The sequence below is a fragment of the Cupressus sempervirens genome, chromosome 3 (genome assembly GCF_028749045.1).
Source record: "Cupressus sempervirens isolate cs-2001-9-10 chromosome 3, ASM2874904v1, whole genome shotgun sequence".
In the NCBI taxonomy this organism is placed as follows: Eukaryota; Viridiplantae; Streptophyta; class Pinopsida; order Cupressales; family Cupressaceae; genus Cupressus; species Cupressus sempervirens.
Window position 1 is genome coordinate 716,743,301 of NC_143120.1, and position 23,031 is coordinate 716,766,331.

Consider the following 23,031-nt stretch of genomic DNA (forward strand, 5'->3'; position numbering starts at 1 on the left):
ATTGATCATTTCAAATGCCCATTTGGATGGGCTAAAATATTTTATGGCTCTTAGGTTCCCTTCTGCCGTACAGGTCTGACACCCTAACTGAGGCCAAAAAAGCTTATTTAGGTTAGGATTGGTAATGCTTGCCAATAGTTATTGAAAAGGATTCATTTACACTTGATTTCTTACCCTTGGACTCCTCTGGTCTCTGTCCACCTTCCTTGGTTATAGAAGAACTTAATTCAATCCACCCCTGTAAGTTTTGATGCTTGTTACGCAAAAAAACCTGGTCGGGCTAGCATGCTGCTTGCCTAGGGCATGGCATTTAAATTCACTGTTTAAGTTTTCTGACTTGTGCCCAACTGAAAAAGAATGTACATAGCCCCTACTTAAAGATCTCCACTGGCTGTGAAAATCCCACTGTGGAATTTCAGGATTGAGGCATTATTTCAATTAAAACCCTAGCACTGCCAAAGAACAGCAGTCTATGGTTTGGATTTTATTTGGCAAGGTAAAACTATACAAATGCTAACATCAAAACACAAAGGAAGGTATGTTCTACTCTATCTATCTACAACAGGAAAAATCCAACTTCAATCCAAAATCCACGAGTTGCTCATGTTGCAGAGGGACTGGACAACTTTTGTCACAAAACTGTCACTGCATTTGCATTGCCAGAATGTTAAAACGCCTTGCAATCTCCTTACAGTCAATCTAGGAGCCTTAAATATGCTTCTACGACTGGTTTTGGGTGTTCATAATTACTTCTTGCTCGAAACGCCAAAAATACAAAAACTTTTCAAGCAACTTTGTTCCTCCATCTTTCATCTTCCAGCCCCATACCCACCACCAATCCCCCTCCCTCGGTTGTCTCTATCCCTTTTGTTGATGGCATCTCCCAAAAGATTGCCAAAATCCTTGCTTGAAAGGGCCTTCGCACTGTTTTTAAACCCCTTTCTAGGTTAAGAAACTGTGTCCCCCCTCTCAAAGACCCCAAAGATTCTTTTGTAGAATCAGGAGTCTATAAAATTGTGTGCTTTTGTGGTGCCCCCTATATTGGCGAACTGGTCATTCATTCCGCACTAGAATTCATGAGCATTGTGTGGACATCAAGCATGATAGAGTCCAAAAATCTGCTTTAGCGAAGCACTCCTCTTCTACCAAACATCACATATGTTTGGAGAGTGCCCATATTATTGCCAAGGAGGATAACTTTTTCAAGAGGAAGCTAAGGAGGCTATTGAAATCAGCTACCATCCCATCAAAATAAACCGAGATGATGGGTAGTCTATAAGCATGTCGTGGCAACCTCTTCTAAGTTCTTTCAACAACCACCATCCGTGACTCCCCCTTGGTGCCTCCCCCTTCCCCCCCCTAGGTGGTGCGTTGGCATTTTTGGTTTTTGTCCGGCTTGCTCCTTTCCCTTCCCCACCTCATTGTCTTCCCCCTACCCCCCCTCTGGCTTCTCCTTCTCATGGCTTTTGTTTTCATTTTGTCATATCTTTCATTATGGATTATTATTACTCATTTAGATATTAGTCATTATGCATAAGTGGAGGTTTTATAATTTATATGTGTGTGTGTTACATCTATTTTATTAATCTTATACACTATATTTACCTATGCGCTTCTTTTGGTTGGTTTTTAGTCTACCTTTGATTCTCTTCCCCCTTTTTCAAGTTTTTTTGATTTTGTGGACTTTTCCTCCTATGGTCTCAATTAGCCTTATTTTTATTGTTGGTTTTTTTTTCCCCCCTACCCACCTTGATGTTTGTGCCTCATCCCCCATCCACTGTTCCTTCTTAAGGCTTAGTTTGCACATTCCACCATTACATTCTTACATTCTCTCATCCTGATGATGGATCACAGAGTGTGATCCGAAACACTGATGCTAAAAAACACTCACACAATCAAATCCAGAAGCAAAATTACATATACAAATGGATTGTGGAAGCTTGATAATGCCAAAGAACTGACTATTTAAAAAAGTGGTGGTCTAATGAAGGTTTGCTTCTATCGAACGGAAAACAAGATGAAGGTAGTACCACACGTCTCTTATTTGGAAGCCTACACTTGAGCAAATGGACATCTAAACTGAAGATAACATGTCTTCGTGCAATAAGAGAAAAATAGAGGAAGATTAATGCTCGAATGACAACACCGACAACGAGTCGGAAACAATACAAGCACTCTTTAGGGACATGTTTCGAATGATGAAAGAATCAAAGATGGAGAAAGAAACCAACAATTGAACTAATGAACTATAATGTAATAGCACAAAATTGAGGAGCAACATAAAAGGTAGCTATACTAGAAAGAAGTTTTGTAAGACTTGCCAAGTTATTGGTCATAAAATTTGAATAGTTGTACATAAGCACTCTTTATTCAAGGAGAGTAGTGCTGTGAGGTTTTCACACCATCACCCCATTGCGAATGGGGGGGGGGGGGCCTTTTTAGGCTTTAGCAAGTAGTGGTTGTTATCTTAAGCGGCTTGAGTTGGCAACATTTTCAATTCTCTTGTTCCAGGGGTGAGTTTGGGCAATTTCTGGCTCGTTGGGAAGTAACGATTGCTCAAGGTTTGTCTGAGAATTTCGGTGTCCTTTCTAAGTATTTTCTTAACCTAAGTCCAGTTGGGAGGGAAAATTTAAGTCCAAATGATAAAAGTTTACATGCTTGGGAGATGGGAAAAGAATTGTGAGAAAATTCGAATGTTTGGTGGAAATCCTTCATGCTTAGGATTCCCACCAACTACCATTTTTCCCCAAAACCACAAGATTTCCCCTCGGGAAAAGGTTGATGTGCAAATGCTGTAAGGAATCCTTATTCGAGTAGCAAACTGATCCATGCAATGTTAAAATGACGAAGAGATAAGATAAGATAAGATAAAAATATTAATGTCCAACAAAAGACCACAAAAGGTCTGTGGGACTAAGAGTTTACAACAAGATAGCTGACAACAGCAAGAGCACCAAACGATGTCCGAGAAAAAGCGAACAACAATAAACAAGAAGAAGACAGAGGCGAAGAGAGAGGCCAAGACGAAGACTAGGAGTCTTTTCCTGGCAAAAAGAAATCAGCCACCGAAGGATAAGACTGCAAACGAACAGGAACCCTAAATTGTCTCTGAGGGCTCATGGAGGAGTGTTGTTGACGTAAGAGACCGCCTCTGCGGTGTTTGACAGAACTAGAGTGGCTAGTATAACTAGTAGAACTAGTCGGCCTTTTCACACCCTGCAAAGGAGATAAGGGTGCAAAAAAGGCAGTAATGAGCTGATCAGAAGTCTGTTGGTGAGGAAGTAGTAACTATAAAGTACTATCACAGAGTAGGGTAGCCTCCTGAAGATAGAGCGCAAGACACAGACAATAAAATCTCCCTCAGATATCATAAAAGATAGGGCAACAGAAAATAAAGTGAGTCTCCATCTCGACCTCTACTAAATACACAATTTACAGATCCATTCTCCACTATCAATATGATGGTCGGTCTGAGCCCGAAGATGATGAGAACCAACTCCGAAAGACCCCAGGGAGATACACAAGGCATGACACCACCATCAACATAGGTAACTAGGACGAACAATAATCACATCACTGATCTCCAGAAAGTGCTCTGCATAGAAGGCCATCCTTGGACGTAAGCCATCAGGAGGGTCAGTCCAGGTAGGGATAATTACTATCTGTAAATATTCAATCTTACGTGCTCATTTAACTCCTGTCATGAGGGTATGAAATGAGCAGGGGCATTCAGTGAGAACTAATAAGGAGGGAGACAGTCGATATCATCCCAATCGAGCTTAGCAAAGAAGATGCCTATGCATACCAGCAACGAGCTCGAGAACTAGTATGAAAACTTGCAATAGCAATAGAAGAACAATATGCCAGGTAGGAGTATCTATCCGGTAATTTTCTTAAGGATAACTATGGAAATCCTTGAGAATGGAAAAGGACACCAATCATTTTTTTTCAACTTTATGGTTATTTCATCAAGGAAGAAAGTGCATCATTGGGAAGGATTGCCTAGAAGCAACCAAAGTCAATCACAAGAGAAAACTAAATAAGTTATTCATCAAGAATAAGGGTTGGAAATATATAATTGATTTGAAAAATCAAATAGTTAATGAGAAAGTAGCTTCCCTAGATCCATAATGTTTGCATTATAGTGGAGAATGGATGGAGAATAAGGGTCCAATGAGACAAAACAACCAACGAATTAAGGAGTTACAGTCAAGTTCAGAGGATGAAACTAATTCTTTTTGCAGCCTACTTCATTGGCAATGAAGGATTATGAAATTTTCAATCAACTTCTAATTTATTCTAAGCTATAACTCTCAAAGAAGAGTAACCATTGAAACCAGTGCATTTGAGAGTATAAAGAATAAAACATTTAATCTAGCCCACACAAATGTTGGTGGAGTCAAATCAATTTCGCAAAAAAATTACAGATTAAGAAAAAGAAAATAAATAAATAAATTAGATTCAGAGAAAAAAAAGCAGAAAACTAACGTTAGAATATTGAATCTCACTAGGAATTCTAAGAGGGCCAATTATAAAAAGTGACCACTTAATTATCAACATGAAGGACCACATATATTAAAGTTGCATATGAAAAAGAGAATAAATCAGTCTAAATGGCTAACTCAAGCTAGCCTACTAGATGGCAGAATCAGCACAAAAAAAATACATCACAGTTGCGGATCCTTACCCTTCACCACATTTCCTAGGTTGCTAGTTCATATGTTATAAAGAGGTATTGGTCCACATATGAATTTATCCACTCCATCAAGAGGAATTGGCTTACCTCTCATAATGCTCTCCAATTTAGCACCATCAAACTCAAAATTGATGACAAACTAGCTTTTCATGGGATGTTGATCTCAAAGACACCACCTAGGTTAAGGCAACAAATTGATAAAGCAAATCCTCACAGTGGCAACAAATCAAAGGACTTTGGTTTCAAATTAAGCAAGGTAGGGAGATAAATATTAGGGGCAATAATTTACTTTTTTTTCATATTTCCATATTGTCCACAAAGGTGGAACTTTGAGTCTTCAAATGACTTGTGAAAGTGATTAAATTGACATTTGCTAGTTTGTTTGACTCTCATGTGAATTCTCAATTAAAAACAACTGTTATGTATTAAGGATCTATAATGCCTATGATGAATGGTAATCAATGTTATCATATGCATATTCAAAACTTCCTTGCATATTTCAGATTTCCCCCTTTTTCTAAAAACATCCCTCGTTCTCCAAATGACCCAAAATATTATCATTTCCAAAACTAATCCTCATGTACCTTATCGCCCTTGTCTTAGAAACTAGAGGTTATAAAGGTTTTTACCCAATATTTTAGGAAGTATAGAAAGCTACCAGATAATTTGTATTAGGCATTGAATTGAATTCTTCCTTAAGCTTCTGTAATTACATAAAATATTTAAAACAACATGAGAATTTGGTAACTCTTATGTTTCAAAATTTTCACTTGTGTAGGTTCTAATTGACAGAGGTGGAAGCCTCATAATATGGAGTACATGAACCCTCATAGAATGCATGAATGGGTTTATATCACTAGATCCTGGAATCCTTTCCCCTTCTTTTTCTTAGAGAGGTCTCACTTAAACAGCTAGCCATGTCAACTCAATGTGCCTAGTACCCCAAACCAAGAGTAACTCTAGTCAAGTACTCAACAAGTTTGCCTTCCAAAAGCTATCAACAAGTTAGAAATAGAACTCATGTGATTTGAACAATTCACACCATTTCTCGATATCTAATAGTCTTATTTCACCCAAAAAAATATGTCTTTTGTTAGGCATATATATGAGCAATAAACAATATTTAAGATAATGAGAAATACGTGTTGAACACACTTTGGATGCTGCAAGGGGGTGGTGCATCACCATAAACCAAAATCACACAAGAGTAAACAACTAACTTCAATATTCACCACATGAAATATTAAGCAAATTATGCATATAACTGTAACATCCATTTTTCTCAAGTATTAACTAACAACTAGCATGTCATAGAAATACAGTTACTAATTCATTTTCATGAGAAAGTAATTAAAACAATTATGTTCATGTGAATGAGATTAATGGTTACAATCAGTTAAACAGAAATTTCATAACAACAATTGAAGACAACATCAATGAATTTAACAAGGAATTTGAAATCTACATACCATAGAATTCAAAACCGAAATCTGTCTAGGGACACTTCTACTAAACCTAGGTTAGTCCATATATACTGCTTAGGAACAAATAGCTATACCACTTTATCGAAATGACAAATACCATCAAATACCACTATATCATTTAGGGCATCAAATTCCACTGTATCAATCAGGGCATCAAATACCACTGTATCATTTAGGCCATCAAATGCCACTATATCATTTAGGGCATCAAATACCACTGTATCATCCCTTCTCTTTCCATTGCTAACTATGGCAATAACATACAATTAGAAGATATGCTTGTATTCATTATTCACATAAAAGAAAAGACTAAAATAACAATCCATCAGATAACCCCATCTCTTGCATATAGATATATTCCATGTTCAATGGGAAGATCAACCGATCTAACTAGTTACCAATTACATTGATGAGAAAAGTTGCTTTCATTAAAGGAAATAACTGAATTGATGATATAAATCAATCCATCATATCCTCTACTTGCATAAACATCATAAAAGTAAATTACCTGTTACCAACAAATGTTCAAATGCATAGCTTATCTTTGTCTAGTGCATGTCTTGACATCTTGTGGAGAGGGGAAACATTGTCAAGGGCTTAACCTCCCAACCGCGGACCCTTATAATATCCCCACATAATCGCATTCAAGAAAGGCCCTCCCTACCTAGACTAAACACGGAACACATTGTCTAGCCAATGAGCATCTTGGTACTTCATTCCACCACTCAACTTGACAACAAGGTACATATTGGACAAACAAGAGCTTACTTGGATGTGTTATATAACGTATCTTAATATCAAGTATTGACGTTCTGATTTTCTATTTCTTTCCCTTGTAGGAACCTTCTTCACCTATTCACCCCTTTCATGGCCATCAAGCCCAAGTGAGTCCAAGGCATTTGATCATTATGGAAATCTTCCATTTGCAGTTCATGGTTGTCACTCAACCAATACAGAGATGAAAATTAATTACTGGCATTTAGCCGTCTTGAGACTCAGGATAGACATTTGTATCATTAGATTAAAGGAAAGAATTATTGTTCAAAATATGAGACATACTTCTCTTGATCAATTTATATCAGTTCGCCATAGACATTTGTTACAGAAAATAAAGAAACTCGGCAGACATACTCTGACATTATAAATCAGTTTGCATCACAAATATGCTTGAGGAAAAGCAATGGCATATTTTAGGAAACCAATCCTTGCATCGTGGTTCTGGTATCTAAATGACAAGAATAGAAGTATTTACATAACCTGATTATTGCAATTCAAAATTTGGGTGGCCCGATTGGCAAGCTTCCAAGATTTGAATTGTGCTCTTTGTATAATCACAATGCTTGGTATAACACTCTATAATGGGAGCCAAGCAAAAAAAGGTGCCGACTGGAAAGAACAAAGCCATAGAGAAAGAAATGCAGTTTGTAAGGAAAGGAAAAGAAAAGATGAGTCCTAACTTGGCAAAATAGACAAAGAAAGCTTAAAGCCACAGCCCAAGGTGGCAATTTAAAACAAGAACTTTGGTTTCTTGGTTCACCAATTCAAAGTTTCAAGGAGCACCATGTGCATTCAACGCCTTAGAGAGTTATAATTTTTAATATTAACGAGTTCCTTTGAGAAGTTTATTAAAACAAATATCTATAAAAATGTATATATGTTGTTTTCAAAATAATGTCATCATGCTATCATTATGGCCAATGTCATGATTATTAAAATACGTATATCTATATACATGCGTAATTCAAAGAATTATGATTTATCTTAACCTCATATCCTCTCGATATATATGTGCATGTATATATTTATACATTTGTTAATAGAGACGAGCTTGGAGATTTAATATCATGGTGGCATCATACCTTTATAAATATATGTGTATATGTGTATATATGTGTGTGTGTGTGTGTGTGTGTGTGTGTATAATGATGAAGAAAATGAAGACACCAATATAGAACAACAAAGGTAATGGTTCTGAACATGAATTTTGATAATGATAGCTATATTTTTTTTAATATGTTTGACCAAGTAGCTCATGGTATTGCCCAACTTACACTCTTGCTTGCCTAGTCGTTTTCCCTTAGCCATGGTGATTCAAGATTCATACCTAATTGCCCAGTGATGGTGGTGCCTTTGTGCCCAATTCTTTTCTGACAATGCTTCCACCCCTTTGAAGTGTTGCCTACAAGGAAATTCTCCACAATTAGATCATATTACCATAACAAGTTGTTAATCATAAACAACCATAATAGCTAACCGCCTTTTGAATTCCCATGAATTCTTGATAAATAACCAACTTTCCAAAATAGCATTAAAATATCATCATAAGAGGTAACTATCATGCCAACTTCATATGAGATTATAACGATTAACCATCTTACCATTTCACATGATTGTAACTAATTTTACCTATCAACAGACTTCACATGATACCTCAACAGTTATATGAACATTTCAAAAGGAGCCAAAAATTGGGATGTAACAATAACTAACAACCCATAAACACCAAGATTTTATATGTGGAAAACCCAAAATGGGAAAACAACAGTGAGCAGTTGCCCCCAAAGATAACTCACTGATGTGTATAGTGTAATTACAAAAGATAGTAGGAGCTCATTGTTTTGAACTTGCAACCAGAGGCTCGTAGAAAATACAACAATTAATGCATATAGGAGATCACTGCTCCAAACTTGCAACTGAGGCACAATACCAAAGTAGCAAGAATTTGTAAAGAATTTGTCCATGTAAGACTCATAATCGTAGGGACAAGGTACATACAACTCTTAGCAATAGATAAAGAGAGAAATTCTCCTAATAATGGAACTAAATTGTACAACTTTGTCACATGGTCGCTACCTTCACTGGTTTCTACTCGCTTGAAACTCTCCTTGTAAATCTTCACTAGTTTGCCCACATTTGCCTCCCACTTGCATTTTAATATTAAGATCATATACAAATCGAATGCTCCTTAAGAGCAACAATTACAACTTATTCAAGCTCCTTACAAGCAATCACACTAGAAATAACAATTGGAAGACCAAGAGTCACAACTTAGAATCCACTTTTTACAATGAGATGATGACCAAGAGTCACAACTTAGAATTCCACAAAGATTTCCCTCTTGGGATTTGAACCACGGTGTCCACAATGAAAACTCATTGCTTCAACCAAGCTAAGCCCCTTGGACTACACTTGCATTTTACCAAAACACAAACTGTACTTATATACAAGATAGATCATTGAATTTTACAAGGTCAGCCATGCCAAAGGTGACTTCAATTTAATTTACGAGTTGGTCATGGCAATATCAAAATGCAATAATGTCCCATGCCAAAAGCATCTAGACCAAAACATAAAATGGAGCCAATCGGATAAGAGATAAGCATTATAGGCATGGGTCATACACAACACAAACCCATTCAGATAAGAGATAAACATTTAATGTATAACCTAGACCTAAATCAAGAAGCATGATCCACTCCAAGAAAGAGGGGACCACGAACATGTTAAACATATCCCAACACCAAATCCGCAATTATTGGAACAACTTCCATAGCCATCTCAAAGGTATAGAAACATTCTAGCCTAAAAAACACCTAACTTGCCAATTATATGTGGACCTCCACACGCCATGTCAAAAACAATATTACTTGCCAACCACCCATGTCCAAAGCCCTCACAACACATTTCCAAACTAGACTGCAAAATGAAGATAACTACAACACTTGAATACATTATTTCCGTCACACCAAAAAACACTCCAACCAAGAGAATAATCTGAATACAATACAAAATACATCTGCATATCTTCAACCTTGAGTTCTAGAAAAGAAACCTTCCAGAAAGTACAATTGCAGCATCTATTACTGTAAAACTATCATCTTCAACTACATAACATTGTTACTAAACCACTAATATCCAAACAGAACCAAAGACTTTTGGACCCAATAAAGTAACTCTGAAGCACTAAATACAATCTCAAGAATACATCCTTGTCTTCCACAGTTGTGTATCACTGAAAACATAATTGTCTTCAACTATTCTGTAATATTGAACGCATACTTGTCTTCCATTGTTTTGTAATATTGAATGTATCCTTGACTTTCATTGAAAACATACATGTCTTCTACTGCTTGCACTATTCTAAAGGTTCCAAAACACTATCATACCTAGCACGCAATCTTATTTCTCCAAGTATAGAAGGTTGTCAGACCACAATGTTTGAGAAAACGCAAACATCTCTGGAACCAAATATTTGACATCAATGAAAACAAACAACCAAACATATATTCCCAAGTTTCAACAATAAGAGAGGACGGAAATACAAATAACAGAGAGATATCACCCAATATGTGTGGCTTACCCAAAATGGGCTATATCCACTAGAGAAACATTCATCTATTTATTTTATTGTCCAACAAAGAGAAAATTACAATCTAATGAATTCACAACACATAATCACTCATTTATCAAGTCTTTTGAGGCAACTTACAAGGTCAATCGACAAAATAAACCCAACTTTATAAAAATCCCAAAAATACATGGCAAGTGCATAGTACTTGCCTGATAAGTCACCACAGACAAACAATCTCTCACTTGGAGATTGATCAAGCTCGACACAAACAATCTCTTCCTTGGAGAGTGATCCTGTAGCAACACAACCTCCCTTGTAGCTCCCACTAGAGTGATGCATCTAGACTGGACTGATTCTCATTTCCACTATGATCAAGATTGAAGACCAATAGAACTAAACACAACATCAGCTTCTCTAGAGCTATTGTCTTGGTCAACATATATATAGCATTTTTAGCTAGTATGTATCTTATCCAACTTCAACTGTCCACCCTCTAACACTGTGAATATGAAATAATATTGAAGTTGTATGTGATTGGTCTTAGAGTGAAGGCACAAGTTCTTTGCAAGAAGAATCACACTGACTGTTATTGTGATTAGTAATAATGAGGACCTAGTCTTAAAGAAAACATGGAATTATGATGAAAAAATAATGAATGATGGTGTGTACCGTGAAGGTCCATGTGGTCGTGAATGCTGTTAATTTGTTCTTGGCAGAGGTGACTTTACCCCTCAACTCTACCCTGAAACACATGGAATATGTCATGGGCATTGTCTCTGACAACCATGTGACAAAATCATATTGAGAGAACGGATGAAAAATAAATATGTGGTTAGAAATAATGACTTGGTATTAGAGAAAAGTTGAAAGCATAGATTAAAATATCGCCGTTTTATCACCAATAAGTAAACTTCTCGCGAGAAGTTTTAGGCGGCGAGAAAACTCTAGTTTTTATCACCAGATTAGGGTGCCGAGATTTTCAACTTACCGCTGCGAGAAGTTGGCGAGAAGTCAGTGATATATCGCCAATTTCTCACAATAACTTGGAATTTTCTCACGGCAGTGTCTAGTATAAACCTGCAGTTACAAAAAACAACATTTCATTGTTTCATTTGTTGTGTTTGGCGTCTTGGGTGGAGGAGAAGGGTTTTGGAGCAGCACCAAGTGTTTGGCATTGATTTGTAGTGATTTCCAATGGATTAGGAGTGGATTCAAACTGGATTCGAAGCTCTTTCCAAGCAAATGACCCCCTCCCTCTCCCATAGTTTTTACTAGAACTACTGGGATGGGGAAGAGGAAGATGTAGAGTCAGAATAGTTTCATATTGAACTTGACAATTGTATTTGCTTATATTTTGACAAAGACAACTCGGTATTTACTATTTGTAACTTGTTTCAGAGTTCAAAGTCTATGACTACATTGGCATTCTACATGAGGATGCGATTTTGTTACTTATTGCATTTATATATATCTAGATCATCTTGTTTAGTTTGTTTACTCATGTACTGACTCAATACATGCATCTACTTATTGAATTTTGTGAAAAAATGCATTTTTAATTAAATAAAAGTCATTTTTTAATTCCCAATATTTTCCCGAGAAGTTGCCGACTTCTCTCCGATATTTGCTGAGAAAAAAATTTTTGGCCTCGCCGACAAGTGGCAAAGAACGAGAAGTTGAACTATGGCTGAAAGTGCAGTGCTAAAGTTACAAATAATGATGTGTGCCATTAAGGTCCATGTGGTTTCAAGTACCTTAATTTGGTCCTTGTGGAAGGAGCTATGAAACTCAACCCTAACCTAAACCATAACATGAAATGCATCAAGGGCACATTCCATTAACCCCCAGCATTGATTGTAACCTATATTGTCTCAAATCCAACTCTTTGGTCCCATTCCAAGATTCTATGTGACTATCATTTATTCATTTGAGGGTAGTATGACATATGTAACACTTGAATTATGATTTAATTAATGCAATATATGACATTCTAAAGCTTTAAAAGCAATTTCTAAAACATTTTTTTAGCGAGAAGAAAAATTTGCAACTTTCAAGGATTCACACGTTTCCAGGACAGCTAGGAGTTTGTGCATTGTTACCCATGTCTCACAAATGAGACATCCCCATCTCTGAGACTTGGGTTTTTCAAGCATAGGCATATCCTTGTGATGCATTGTTAAAGTGAAATTCAAATCATGCTTATGCCAAATAGAAGCATACAGCTGTAAGCAATGTATGTTGTCATTGCATACTAATTTATAATTTATATCCTTCAGGTTCTTTTTCATAATGAAAAAACTAAGCACTGTAATCAGAAACTTTGGCTGCTATACTTAAATCAATAAATGCAACATTGTCCAATGTCTAATCTTGAATTTTGATTCTATACTGCCTCCCACAAAAAAACAATCACTACATGCCAGTCTCACAATTGCCATCCCCGAAATATCATGCAGCATTAGACATTATCGCACTAATTATTAATAATGATATTAATTTTTAAGGACATTTGGGTGTTAAGGAGGAATTGACAGGTGTCATCAAAGTTATTGTAAGGGACTATTATTATCCACCCACTCCATTACAATCCAGTTATTGCAGTTGAAGTTACACCTCTTGCCATAACTATAAGACATGATTTACCAGTTGTAATCCATAAACATTCACACAATCAAATCCTATAACAACTATATTGAGTGACCCTGAAAAAATATTTTCCACTTGAAAGGTTCAAGTAGTCAGCATACCGTTTGCAAATAGTATTTGAAACTTAAAATATCCCAAGTGCCTACTGATAGCTCAGATTTCAGCTTTTCAGACTTCAAGTCACTTGATTCGGCCAACTTCGAAACTTCTTCAATGAAGGTACTGACATTGGGATCACTTTCTTGTGAAGAAAATATATGTTGAGACTCATACCAAACAATTAACTGATTCAAGAAGTGTAAGGCCTTTCCATGATCCCTATCACACAAAGTAACATGAATCAGTTAGCCAAGAGAATGCATGCCAGCCAATTGCACCAACTTTTCATTTTGTACTAGTAGCATGCAAAGCACTAAAGATTCAAATCTAACAAATAATTTTGACACAACATTGAATGAAATGCAACTTGACTCACAACTAACCTGACAGAGGATACAGCAGAATCAATAACCTTCATAAGAAGAAAAGGAGGAGATTTCTCAGATAAAGAATCTAAATTATCCATATTATATAGTATACCAACACGTGCCCTCCTTGAACCATCCAACTGCAATCAATTTATAAGTTGAGTCAAACTCTTGCATGGAAACCAGAAATTAGAAATTTAGCAGTGATACAGACTGCATTGAATCTGAGGTTTAACATATAGCTCGCCCTGTACAAGCTTACCAAATAGCGAATCCCATTGCGAAGAAACTTCAGCCCTCTCTTTGAGGTAAGGTCAACAGCCAGAAGATGAGTGACAGGCTTCACATCATTTTCAGCTATTTCAATTAGGCAGGCGGAGAAAAATAATTAGTTATTGCTTCCAAGTGCAGTTTGTTAAACATGTACAAATTGCCTATTAAGCACATCCAACATCTTTCAATTAAAGTAAATAGCTTTAGCTTACTTTCTGGAGAATGTAGATATTGAAGTTTCATTATTACAGAATCCTTCTTTGCAACCGACGCACAAAGTGACACAAACTTCTGATGTCCCTTCCCACTATAAATGATCTACATACATCATTGTAAATACAAATAAATCACTCCAAAAGTAAGACATTGTCTTCACAAGCACGAGTAGAACTACATTAAATAAAACTTGGGAATATTTAAACAACATCCTTATCCTGCCTTGTGTTTCTCAATTACGCAACCATTATCCTTGCTTACTTGTGGATTGTATCGAGGATGACCACTCTCTGAAAGGAATTTTTCCAAAATATCTGTACTGGAACTAATATGCCCATAGTAGATCCCTTCTTGAATTTTTACAAGCTCCTCATTCATAGCCTGAATGGCTGAATCTGGTTCCTATGTCATGGAATATTTAACACTTTAAGATGTGCATGAGTAGCATAAGTACTAACATATCAAAACATAAGCAGAAAATACTGAATTATGTGAACACAAGTATAAACAGTATTTAACCAGAAAACGTGCATTTGGCAGTCATTCACACACAATAACTTGTCAAGAAGCATGTGCACATGCGACCATCAAAGTCGCATATATATAAAATAGAAAAATAAGAAAAAGGCAGTGTAAGTATTACATAATAATATGGAATTTGAGCATAATTAAACAATGCTTTGTCCCTAGATAAAGTTCCTCTTTAAATCACCAGTAAATGAGGTATGACTTAAAGAAAATGAAATACCTGACTATTTGGGTAAACAAGACCATTCATCAGAAGAAAGGGTTGGTTTTTTGACAACCCCAGCTTGAACACAAATAAGGTACTTTGATAAGCCGGGCTTTTAAAATTCACTTCATTTTCCAAACTCAACAAGATATTTTGTGGTGGTGAATCAGCTTTCGATCTGCATAGAAACACAAAACTAGTCAGAATATTAAATCACATATAAATCTCCACATTTTTTTTTTTGCAAACCTTAAGGTTTGGAGCAACAAAAATAGATCGTACGATCCTTGCATCCATATAACACAACTTTCAATATAAACATAGAGAATATTAAGAAATGTAGAATTTTCAATATAAAAATGAAACAAAATTCTACAGGCAAGTAAAGACAAACAAGCACAAAAGAATATGTAATAAAATATTTTCCAGCTTTTATACTACAAGCATAGACCACTAGATGCAACAAAATGCCATGGAAAAGAGAGTGTATATTATATTTACAACTCTCAAACCAATTTTTTCTAATTTAAATGCGATTCAAAACTAATTCAAAAGCTATCATGCACTCAAAATAATGATTTGCACTGAAATACAAAAGGCCTGGAAATGCATAAGAGGTAAACCCTGATTATACATTACAGTAGTTTTTGAACAAACCTCTAGACTCTGGATTATTTTCCTGGCAGCAAGATTTAGATATACTGAAGTCATGCAGCATCAAAAGCAACAATATCATGTGATCTTTGCAATTCCTTGGTGCAGAAAATCCTTAAAATACTTCTTGTTTTAAATGCTAACATACTGTACAGAGAAATATTGCTAAAATGCACATGTACACAGAAATACAGCACCCATACAACCTAAATGCTTAAGATACTGCGCGCCCAATTTTGTTCATAAGTGTAGAGTATCTTTCAAAGATCTGCTGAAGAATGTCAAATTTTGACATATCCTGATCACATCATTGTCAACTTTCCATCCATGTGTTTTCTGTAATGACCCCTAATAGGGTCTTACATAATTTGTTCTAAAATTCACCTTTAACGTTTTGAATCATATATAGGGATGGAAATTTGTAATGTTTCAGGCTAAGAGATTGTCAGTTCTCAATAATTATCATATGTCATCATTTTTAGAAACAATACATACTTAAGTTTGAATTCCTTAATCCTCTCCTAATCACTAACCCTAAAGCAGATGGCAAAATACTACTACTCAAGTACGAAAACAATTTGCCCGAGGCTCCCTCATGGTTCTCACCCTTATTGGAACTCTTTTGCGTCAGAGTAATCAAATTACTCCCTTCACTTGTGTAAGCTCCCTACCCACTTGGCTGTATTAGAGAATGATTAAAGAATTGACTTAATATATATTATTATCATAGTGTCATGCCTTTCACTATGAGGTTACCATTTTCCAATGATTAACATGCATTAATGTAATCTCCCCAATTTGAGTTGCATCAAAGTCGATGGGTTTAGCCTATCATTGGGTCCTTGTAGGCTGATATGGGTGTTTAGAGGACCTAGATGTGGAGCTATTTCTCTCCAGTGGTCACTTGTGAGGTTGGCTCCATTTTGAGGGACTTACTATTTATATATGTCAACAAATGATTTAGAGGATTTATATGATGCTTTCAAATTTACTTCTTTGGGTCCTTGTAGGCTGATATGGGTGTTTAGAGGACCTAGATGTGGAGCTATTTCTCTCCAGTGGTCACTTGTGAGGTTGGCTCCATTTTGAGGGACTTACTATTTATATATGTCAACAAATGATTTAGAGGATTTATATGATGCTTCCAAATTTACTTCTAACTTTTGGTTTGAGCTTCAAGATTCTTGGAGGGAGTGTCTATATTCAGTAAGTCACCCAGTCAAGACCATTCATCATCTTTTATTTTCGGGATCACTCTTGCGCCATCAGTTTTTAAATTATGTTATTAGGCCATTTTTGCAAGTTGGGTGCACTATAGGTTATAATTTAATTATATTTACTAAAGTTGTTATTTTAATTGAAATTGTTTAATGGTCATTAGTGTGATAGCTCATGGGAATCGAGATGAAAAGTTTTAATTCATGGGCACATGAAACAAGAACCTTCTGCATCAAGATATCACTTTATCAGTGAACAGATTAATTTTGGAGCAGTGGGTTTTTAATTTAATAAAGCGACTTTATTGTTTGTCAACCTTAAATTATAACATAAAGTTGCTTTATGAGAAATGAAGTCTTTTACGCAAAAGGAGTAACCAATAAGCTACATGGTGTTTGGTTAAAGAATAAGCTTTGGCTCTAAAATGTTATAAAAGTGCATTCCTTGGAAGAAGTTGATTCATTCCAATATGCTTATGTTCTCGTAAAATAGGAGAGCTCAGGGGTTTTGTCGTAGGGTTTGGAGAAATCTAAGATTTCTACCAATCTGGTCTGCACTTTGAATTGACTTTCATTGCCAATGAATCATGTCTTTTACTGATTTCTGGTCTGCATTTTCAAGCTGACAATTCAAGGTGTTTGTTGAGGACCCAATAATAATTGTTGCTCCAAATTGGAGATAGGTTAGACAGCCATCAGTCATTTGGATTTCTGCATAGAATCATCAGTATAACTGCCATTTAGAAGTATTCATTGGGCTGCAATCTGCTACAGCAGCATCTGGAGTTTCTTGCTACAACCAAATTACATGGTCAGCATCTCATTCCACATGGCTGCGTCTGACCATCAGGAGGCAGCATTTCATTTCTCTGTGTGCAAATTCACATTCTTCATCAAGCATAAGGCTTCAGCATTGATCATTTTTATTTTTATTTTTAAATGGTAAGAGGCTGAAGCCAAGATTAATCATTATGTGTTGTGATTAATTATTATTATTATTTATTAAGCTTGAGTAGACTCAAACCCAAGACCTCCCTTATAAGAGGCTCACAATTTACCGTTGTGTTGTAGGATATATATATATATATAAAATGATGATTAAACCTAGGAGACATGTCTCTTCATGTCTCCTCTCATATTTATATGATATCCAAATCTGCATTTGGAACATATCAATCATAATGGTCATATTATTACATTTGCAGAAAAGATCCATGCTACTTAACAGCCATTATAACTGAAAACTACAATACTATTTCAATACCCTCCCTTAGTGGTTAATCTATCAACTGCACCAAGTTTATCTTGAGATTTGTCAAATTTGTCAAGACTTGAAGATTTTATTAGAATATCTGCAGTCTAGTCCTCAGTACATACTGCAACATTAATGATCCATCTGCTCTCACTTAACAACTGTTTCTTTTAACAACATTCTCATTGTAATTCCTAAATTAAGAAGCTTTAATCTCCTTTGTAATTACTTTATTTTCAATCAATCGATTATCATTTCATGGCAAAAATCTCCATATTTCCGAGACAGGGATGTCCCTAGAACGAGGGGACGTCCCCCAGCCGTCCCCAAAAGTGCAAAAAAGGAAGGAGATGTTTCGGGTACTCAGTGACGCCTAGGTTAAAAACGAGGGAAGGCTTGCCATCCCGGGTACGGAAAGGGGACATCCAAACGCCCCTTGACCATACCGGGGACAGCCGGCCGTCCCCAATTTTTTCCATACGAAAAAAAACGAAACCAAAAAAAAATAAAAACTTTGCTTCCTACATGGTGGCAGGGGCAATAGGAGCAGCAGTCTGCTTCAGTTTTCTATGTTGAGCTTGAACATGATGATGATACATTGATACTTTATGGCAGCCCTCTAGCCTTTGGGCATATTTAGATTTTCAGATTTTTATGATATCGTTCACTCCTAAACTTATATTTGAATGTTTTTGTTCACATATTGAAATGCATATTGACAATTAAGTACTGAAATTGGGTAATATTCCCTAGATGGCATTCAAATGGTGTATGCTAAGGTTCTATAATGTTTAAATGACATGCTTTGTGCTTAGTTTCATATGAATGACATGTATATTAGCAAATTTCAGTGTATATTTTAAAATATATATATATATAGCCATCCCTGTTTGTTGCCCCCCCTTCCCCCCGTCCCCAAAGTCGCCAATAAAAATTTTCTCTCTTGGAAACCCGCCCCGCATCCCCATCCCGGATATTCAAGGGAACATAGTTTCAAACTAGTTACATCTTTTTGCGAATTTTTAAATTTGTAGTTTTATATCTAGAATAAAACTTCAAGACCTTTAAACAATTTTTATGAAAAACTATGTAGAAACCTAAAAAGTTTTAAAAAGTAATTTTTCATTCTTCTTAATAAAAATCAAAAGTTTCAGCAATTAGGGTTTCTGAAAGTGCAAATGAAGATTTATAAGTTCTTTTATTTATTTTTTTTGCAGATTTCAAAGAATGCCAAATCAAGGGTTTTTTGGGGCAAAATCAGGTTTTTTATCAGCCCTGCTTTCGCAAATTGTGCGCCTTGGATTGTATGCAAATTACGGCTCTTATAGTCTGTGACTCCTAGTTCTTAAAGATTTCATCTACCCTGCAAAGTCGTGTTTTTTACAAAATCATGGCTTTCCTCCTCCATAAAAAATGTTATAACTCTTTTTTTAGATAGTTATTTCTTACAGAGTGTTTAGGGTTTCAATGGTGAAAATTGTTCCTGTACATGTACTGGAGATTAAGCTTTTGATATATTTTTACAATATTGTGGGTTTTGTTGCTTTTGACAATTTTTGGCAAAATTGTTGTTTTCCAGAATTATTTATAGCTTTTTAAAGCAGATCTCAGTGTCTCTGGATAAAGGAAGGGATAGCTTTGTGAGCCAACATCATGTTGGAAGGATTATGGTGAACTTGGTCATATCCAACAATTCTGTAGCACCAAGGAGGGTCTCAGCATCAGGCTCATGTTGTAGAGCATTCTGAAGAGAAAGGGGCAGCCATCTATGTATCCATGGCCAAATGATCTGCAGATTTTGTTAAGTCTTTTATAGGGTAGTTAATTTATAAATGGACTGTTAAGAGAGAGTATTAGAATAATAATGTATTATTTACCTCATAATGATCATTTGAGTCTCTTAAGATGTCTAGTTAGTTTAATTAGCACCTTTCTATTTTTTGTGTTAGATAGTTTAGTACATTCTTGTTTCCAGTCTCTATTAACAAGCGTTTGGTTTTTATAATTCATTATTTAAAGAGTCTTCATCTCCTTTGTAATTACTTTATTTTCAATCAATTGATTATCATTTCAAGGAACGGTCAACCTTTGACCTTCTTTCTTAGCACTCCTCCAAATTCATATTACTTGAATCTATAAAAACAAGATTCACGGCCAAGCAAGTTACAACATAAAGTTGTCCTCTCTTCTGCTAAAGCAGAATATAAGGTAGTTATCAATACGGCATCAAAAGGTGATGTGGCTGTGCAAAAGTTGGTAGCGATGCAACTTGCTCCCACTATGCCAAATTCAGCTTTTTTGAAAATCAATGATTCCTCAAGATGTCTAAGAATATTGTTTATCATGTAAGAATATATGAATAGGACATAGATGGAATCCAACTTCGTCATTAAGGGAGTGTCTTAGAAATATTATAGTTTAATAGGATATATAACTTTGTAACGGTTTCATGTTGACACATTGTTGGTTCCAACTAGCAACTAAATTAAGAAAATTGTTTCCTTTGTTGAGATTCCACTCTGTTTTTCTCATATAGTTTGTTTTGTGGATAGCCAAATGGGATTTCTATTGTAAGCCTATATAATATGCAAAATTACAATGACATTGTGCAGTGCCAGTAAAATTATTATGTTAATAATAAACAATGAATCTCCTAACCAGCATTGGCAACGATATTCCTAGCCAAATAGGATTTCTATTTAAGTCAATATAATATGCAAAATTACAATGACATTGTCCAGTGCCAGTAAAATTATTATGTTAATAATAAACAATGAATCTCCTAAGCAGCACGGCAAGGATATTTCCTAGACATTTATTTTCTTTTACCACTGAAAGGCAGAAAAGGTGGACTTAATAGGTATGCCAGTATAAAAGGAACTTCATATGAGACCAACATGTACTAGACGCTAACAATCAACTTGAATGATGAAAGGATGCTTTCAAACTCAATGAACAATTATTCTTGCTTAGGTGCAATATACATATGTAACTGTGTGTGCGCGTGCGTGTGTGCATGTGGGCATCTGTGTGTGTGTGTGTGTGTGTGTGCGTGCGTGCACGTGTGACTGTACATGTTAAAGTTTGATGATCAAATTATTTTCTATATAAAGTCGATACTCTTTTATCAATCTTAAATATAATTCTCTTAATTATAAGTCTGTTTGCAGACTGTACTAAATTAATTATATATATATCTTATTGTGATAGACTGAATTAATAAATGCTGATGCAAATGAAGTACTTGAGAAGATGTTTTATTGATGTGTTTGCAGTGACTTGTCTGAATTGTAGGGCTTTCTTTCTTAAGCAGCAATAGGCCCATTACAGGGCACTCGATCTGATTGGCCACCCCCAAACATATTATTGTAGGGGCCCCTTCCGTTCCGGTTTCATGGCTGCCCCTCATCACCTCCCGTTGGGTAGCCTAGAATTTTATGGGCCCCCTACATTCTTCTCCTTTGGGGTCAGTCTGCAGAGAGACCAGGTAGGTTTCAAGAGAAGGAAATAAATAAGCAGCTGTTGGCACAGAGTTGCCGGGGCTTCTTCCTCGTGTGTGTATAATGTATTCCACGATGGAGTCACGATCCATGGTGGATCATGACCCCATGAAGGAGTCGTGATCCATAGTGGGTCAAGACTCCCATTAATACAAACAAACCAACTTAATCATGCTGCTCGGTCAACATTTGTTGGTCAACTAATTTTGTTTGTTTGCTCACTTTCATTTATATGATCGGTGAAATATTATGTATAAGCACTTCCTTTAATATATATATATATATATATATTAACCACAGATAGCATTTGGACTTCTTCAGTATAGACATTTATATATATTATATTTGATTTAGTACACATATTGTATCTCATATACTAAGTATGTGTGTGTGTGTGTGTGTGTGTGTTTGTGTACTTAATAGATTTGTTTCATTTTATCCAACCGAAGCTACAATCATCAACAGATTTATATGATGTGTGGACCTCGGAAACAAATTCCCTTGTGAAAGTATCTAAAACTAGTCATTGTTGGCACTCAAAGCACATTTTTTTCTCCACAATATTCCAAATATTTGCACACCTTGATAGAACCAGTTCGTAGATATCATATCCATATCATAGCAAAATATACCTAATCTGGGGATTTCAGTCACATTCACATGCACATGGATGAAGCAACAAGAAATCATAGATGTGAAACAGCTGGGATGAGAAAATAGTAAACAAATAAATTTTGGAAAACAATTGTGTGTGTTTGCTTACTTTATAGTCTCCACAAAAGCATGTTCCACATCACCTATTCCGACAACCTCATCTTCATCAGCATCCCAAAGATTATTCACCTGTCATATAATTTCATAGGAGAGTTAAAATATCTAAAAAATGCTTGCCTTAAGATGCTCAACCTAGTTAAAGCGATTACTAAAATATAGTGCCAAGACTCAGATATTAGATACTTCTCTTTATCTTTTCATCTGATTTCTTAAGCAAGTATTAAGAAAACCAAAAATTCTAGCAATTGCCTTGATATGATTAATGTCAGAAGAGTGGGCCTAGATTCCAGAGCTCCAGAAAAAATATAAGCCCTTCATCAGAGAGTTCACCGATAAAAGAAAGTGGTATGAATGGTCTAAGTTGATGGACCAAGATGATTGTATGAATGGTCTAGCCAGATGACAAACTTGACACTTTTAAGTTTATAAAAATGAAGCAGATACAAGGAAGAACTCAAGATAAAACATATGATAAAGTATGAATTTTGTTTGAGATATTATGAATATGGAAGAAACCAAAAATAAATAAATAAGCAAGCAAACAGTCATCAAAACACTCTCCAATTACAAGATCAATTTCCAGATTCAGTTTCAGAAATGTTTACATTATTCATATTTGATTTTTAGTCCAAACATTGTTTATACTAAACATAAATATTACTTAGGCAGACACCAATCAGCAATGAAAAATTTGATGGATATGTTCGTAAGCACTCCAGCTGGTTCTAACTCTAATCTCTCTGAGAACTGAATGATTAGTTTATGAGG

General features: G+C 35.7%; 1 protein-coding gene across 1 annotated transcript in view; it reads right to left on the reverse strand.

Annotated features, from left to right (window-relative positions):
* The window catches only part of EBS1 (EMS-MUTAGENIZED BRI1 SUPPRESSOR 1), a 189,500-nt gene that overhangs the window by 44,174 nt on the left and 122,295 nt on the right, over positions 1-23,031 (reverse strand). Inside the window, exons 14-20 of the mRNA XM_089821668.1 lie at positions 22,253-22,332; positions 14,882-15,044; positions 14,395-14,535; positions 14,130-14,235; positions 13,907-14,001; positions 13,660-13,784; positions 13,279-13,495 (exon numbers count right to left, since the gene is read on the reverse strand). Of these exons, the coding sequence (XP_089677794.1) occupies positions 13,279-13,495; positions 13,660-13,784; positions 13,907-14,001; positions 14,130-14,235; positions 14,395-14,535; positions 14,882-15,044; positions 22,253-22,332 (927 nt within the window). The remainder of the gene's footprint in view (positions 1-13,278; positions 13,496-13,659; positions 13,785-13,906; positions 14,002-14,129; positions 14,236-14,394; positions 14,536-14,881; positions 15,045-22,252; positions 22,333-23,031) is intronic.